At 40.4% G+C, this 5225-nt stretch overlaps 1 protein-coding gene across 1 annotated transcript in view; it reads right to left on the bottom strand.

Annotated features, from left to right (window-relative positions):
- Positions 1-897: 897 nt before the first annotated feature.
- The window catches only part of LOC116310183 (serine/threonine-protein kinase 4-like), a 35969-nt gene continuing 31641 nt past the window's right edge, over positions 898-5225 (bottom strand). The window contains exon 11 of the mRNA XM_031726915.2: positions 898-1671. Coding sequence (XP_031582775.1) covers positions 1513-1671 — 159 coding nt within the window. The 3' untranslated portion in view covers positions 898-1512. The remainder of the gene's footprint in view (positions 1672-5225) is intronic.

Here is a 5225-nt window from a genome sequence, read left to right as displayed (position 1 = left end):
AATCTGCGTATCGACAACAATAACTCCTCCTGTGCTGTAATGACAGGATACTGATGACATACTGTAATATTGCACAGGAGTTATGAATGCCAACACAAACTGTAAACACTTGAAAATGTCTTTTATCTCCTAATTTACAGTGTGTTAGAAACCATTTACTAAATATTTACATAGTACTACAGACTTGTAATTTTATGTAGCCAGATTTCTTTTTTCTTTTCGTTTTGATCATCTCAACCTGTCAGATTCATCTTCTGACCCACAAGCCAACAGAAAACCAAAACCCAACCGAACAAACCAATCACAGAGCAGAATCATCATCTGTGAACTGTAAACAATCCTCATTAACTGGCCCAAGAGCTGAGATGACGATCGCATAATCTTATAAAAGTGAAACATTACTTTGCATCTAAATATAAAACTGGGAAAAAGTGAAAAGATGTGCTCTACATGAGAAAGACAGAGTCTGGTTCATGAACCACACTCTGCACTAACTGATGCCATTTTTCTGTCTCCATTACTGAAGTAATTCTGCAGTCTGGCTTCATGCTGCAGCTGCAGGAAGTGAGAAAAATGTGCTTCAGCCGACAGAAGATCAAAGACAAAAGAAAAGATCTAGTAACAGTTTGGTCGCGAGGCACAAACACAAAGTCCGATATAATGAGTAGGACTTCAATGTAACACCAAAGGCTGAAACAGAAACGCAGGGACATGTACCAAATGAAAGAGTTTTCTCAAGCAGCTTCGAACCTTAGCTTTGGAGTTCAGAGCAAACTGTGTGGAAACACAGAATATGTGCAGCATCTCTCAGATGACCAATCGAGTGGAAGAGGAGAAAAACCGAACCGTTATCTCCTCTGCTTTTAGCTATGAATTCAAATTCAGTGATTTTTTTTAATCTTTTAGAGATCTTTGGGAAAGCAGACGTGCCGGCAGAACCCAGTTTTATCCACTTTCCCCTTCAAACTTTTGTGCATTTTTCAAGAATGAGGATTTATCCTGTTCTATAAAACACCTCGCTGCCTGATGCGGAAACCTTGGAAAGTTCAGCAGCTTCATTGCTTACCAACAATGATGGCAAAAACTTAAGAAAGTAACAGATGAGTACCAAAGTTTAACAGTCAGCAGTTCAAATGATGATGTACCACATGATTACAGACAGGACCTGATGGTCCCTCTAAGTATGTTCACCGTATGCTAAAAACAACTGTGTGCAAGCTTGAAATAAGCAGAAAGAAACTCGAGTCCAAAACTGCTGCTGCTGATGAATGAAAAGAAATGCCACAAACAGAAGGATCATGGATCTCAAGCAGACAAAATAAATGTCAATGATATTCAGCTGAACAGCTTTTCTACAGTTCTTCTTAGACAAAGGTCCAAAAACTCAGCAGGCAGACGTCCAGCGCGATAATCCTCGCTCCCCAAACGTCACATCATGTGGAAACTCCAGCAGCCTCGGTGGCGTTCCTCCAGACTGCTGCAGAAAACGTGAGAGAAATCCTCCAGAACTTCTCAGAAGTTCGGCTGCCTTCGTTTTTTGGCCTCGATGGCATCGAGGATGGGCTGCCTCTTGGCCTGGTAGCGCTGGCGGATCTCCTCGATCTCCTGCTCCATCTGAGGGTCCAGAGAGGCGAGCTTCAGCCGCAGCTCCTCCACTGACCACGTGCTTACCTAGAGGAGAAAACATTGAACTATGTTAAGGCTGCTGTTCTTATTCATCAGCATCTGAGGACCTCAGGAGCTGTGAGACAGAAAGTCAGGGCACCTCACTAAGAACAAACATTTTTTTCCCCCGAGTTTTCAGAGCGTTCACTTTCAGGCTCCTCTTATGTGGATCCAGCTCACAGTTTGGGTTCAGACTCCCTCCCTCCTCTCACCTCTCTGCTTTAAATGATAGTTCAGGCTTAATCAGGTCGCACTGAGTTCGTCCCATTCACAAATTTCAGAGGAAAAATCTGAAACATTTCATTATAAATGTGGCTGATTAAAACTCATGAACTAAAAAAAACAAAGACAAAATAATTGTTATCGCGTTATGAGACAAACCAATGTTCTCTGAACACTGAACGCTTGTGATGAGTGAACTCTCACGGTCAGCTTTTGATGCGAAAAAGCATCAAAATGGCCAAATTCACAAAATTCATGTAGTAATCGTTCGTGTGCGTCAAACGACATTCACAGCAGGATTTGATGACTTGAGCGTCAAAGATCAACGCGCACGCAGTCATTTAGTGGACACAGACAAAAACCTTTACCACACCCTCAAAGTACGTCACACATCACAGCAATAACCCAAGTGTCTGATCAAAGTATCTATTTTAGTAGCTTTCAAAGGATAAATCTATTGACTTGTATTCAATCCCTCCTCTCTTGGTTGCCGGCCTCAGATCGGGACCTGGTGCCTGCTTTAGCTTTTCCCCAGGGGATTCCCCCTCTCAGCTTTTACCAGCAGCACAACGCTCTCAGGCTATTTATTACCCAGAATCAATAGAGCTAAAATAATACCGCTGTTTGAGTCCACTAGACAGATAACCGTGAACTAGGGCTGTTCGATATAACGATATATATCGGATGACGATAAAAAAGCGTATCGTTTCATTTTACGCTAGTTTAGTTTCATAAAAATAAACTGTTCTGATAATATTTTTCATCATTTTGATGGTCACTGTAGTGGCTATATTAATTTCCTAAAGTTCTCTCTTTCTCTTATATTTAATATAACCACACTATGGAAGGACAGTTTTTTATGCGTTTTCGTTAGCAACAACGGGTACCACGGTGTCCTGCTTATTTTCCACATTTTCACAATAAAGCTCAAGATCCTGTTGAGGCTTTTCAAAATAAAACCACGTGAAAGATGCAGAGTATTAACGGATGAGAAGCAAAAAGAGCTCCTTAGACTCAAGCAGGCTTTTCCCCACACGCCCGTGTAATAAATACTCACAAAGAAAAGCTTACAACTTCACGTCTAAAAATATATCGTTTCATGCATCAGTTAAAACACTCGACTCCAGGTGCTGCGACGCCCAGCTGGAAACACTTCACGCAAGTCGAGATGCCCGACATTCACAGAATTTACAGGAACTGTTACATTTTGTAATTTATATCGTTAGACGATAGATAATACGGGATGTTTGGTCACTCGCACAGCCCTACCGTGAACAAGGGAAGGTCCTACAACCGGACTTCAAAAAAGCGCTAAGGGTCAAAAGCTCACATCAATATTTGCTGCTGATATGTCCAGTTTATTCAATATATAGTAATCAATCATTCTTATTGCTTACAGGAATCATCCAACTAAAGCGTTTAAAAATGGGACAGGATATTCTTTGATTTATGGACTCATTAATGAAGATGTAAAATTAACCTCACAGAGCAACAAATATTTTTATTCAGTCAGAAGCATTTTATCTTTTTGACATGACAGCTCATTACTAAGCTAGCCAATAAATTATTAATCAGTTATTAAACTAGCCAATAAAAAACTACTCAGTTATTAAATAAATGATGAAGTGCATCAAAGCAGCAACGGGAGGTTTTAACTGGAATATTAAGGCATGTGGACTTTGGAGCTTTATTAGTCATTTTGCTGATCAGGAGCTTCAAACCCAAAGTTAAAGTGTGCTCCACCTAAACACAGCGCACATCACACCTGTGTACCTGACCACACCTGTACCAGAGCTGCTGCTGTTATTAACAGAAGGATCGCTCTGCTCCTCCCATCACAATCCTCAACACTGAAAACTCTTTTGACTCCAGCGGTCGGTGCACTCGACTTCACAGCCGCCTGAATTCATTCAAACTTCAACACAAATGAAAACTTTGGTGACTTCTTCAGTTAAACCAATAACATTACCTGACACACTTTGACAGATTTGACACAGCACACTCTTGACTTAGTTGTAAATTTCACGGGGTTTAGGGAGGCGTCCCTCTTTAAGGATGCGGTCATTAAAATATTAATTATCCATAATATTGTTAGGAGTGCAGTCTTTTCAGCTGCAGCTGTGATGCATTATTTTGCTGAGCAAACAACTACAAAAAAACACTTTGGTTATGAAATATTTAGCACCTGAGCTAACTGCTTACAAACCGTCTGCTCTTTCCACAGCACGCTGCATAATTTGACTGAAAACACAGAGCCGACCTCTAAAGGGAACGACATCGAAACACTCGGTGGCTGTACAAGAAGAATGGGGTACAAACCAAAGGGTATTTAAGGCTGCTGTGTGTATCTTTAGTCTTCATATTTTGCAGTAGTGGTAAACTCACAGCCGAATTCTCCCATTTCAGCTCATCTCAGCACTTTTGTTTTACCATTTTAATTCACTTTCATGCAGAAACAGTTCTGTGAGATCTCAGCAGCCAAACACGAGTTTGCAAACACAGTGGAGCATTCAGCAGCTGAAGAGCTAAAAGATTTCACTGTATTGTTGGCTCCAGATACAAAGCTGCTCATCTGTTCTGACATTGTTGCATGTTGTTCTGCCAGCTCGGAGCTTTCTATAAGTACACAACTTCTTAAGTGTGCACAGACCACAAATGGGCTTTGCTTGTAGAAATGAATGCACCATCACAGGCAACAGCGTATCAAGAACTAAAGATTCCATTTCAAACAAACTTCAGTGCAGCTTTAAGAGCAATCAGGCTCACCAACAGCACTATTTTCTCAACCGTTTAAAACCTTTATAAGTAGGACAGCGTTATAGAGTATCCAGCTTGTTTATGTCCTCCTCAGGAGCCATCATAAAGAGCACACTGCCTTAATCCAACAAAAGGCGACAGACATCAAGTGTTTCCTCACCAGGACAGAGAAGCAAGATGAAACGTATCAATCTGAAACTTAAATTACACGTTTTTTAATTTGCATTTTAAACTGTTGATACTCTTGATTTCAGCCCCTTTGAGCAGTTTTGATTTGAGAAAGATTAGATAACTCTGTCATTCAAAATAACATGAATGTGAACATCATGAAAGGCAGGAAGCAGGAATTTGAGGGTTTCTTCATGCGCCAACGATGTTACATATTTCATACATCACCTGTATGCAACCTTATGCTCACCAAAATTTGTATCTGGCACAGAATTTTGTTTGAATCACATCTAAATATGAAACAAACAATATGGAAAAGCAGCACAACTGGTAATAATGTAACAGTATTTTAGGTCACCACAGAACTAATGTAACAAGATTGTTACCAGATTACTTTTTCTCAGTAAAGCATT

The sequence above is a fragment of the Oreochromis aureus genome, linkage group 5 (assembly GCF_013358895.1).
Source record: "Oreochromis aureus strain Israel breed Guangdong linkage group 5, ZZ_aureus, whole genome shotgun sequence".
NCBI lineage: Eukaryota > Metazoa > Chordata > Actinopteri > Cichliformes > Cichlidae > Oreochromis > Oreochromis aureus.
The sequence above is the reverse complement of the archived record's forward strand: the minus strand, read 5'-3'. Positions and strand labels throughout refer to the sequence as shown.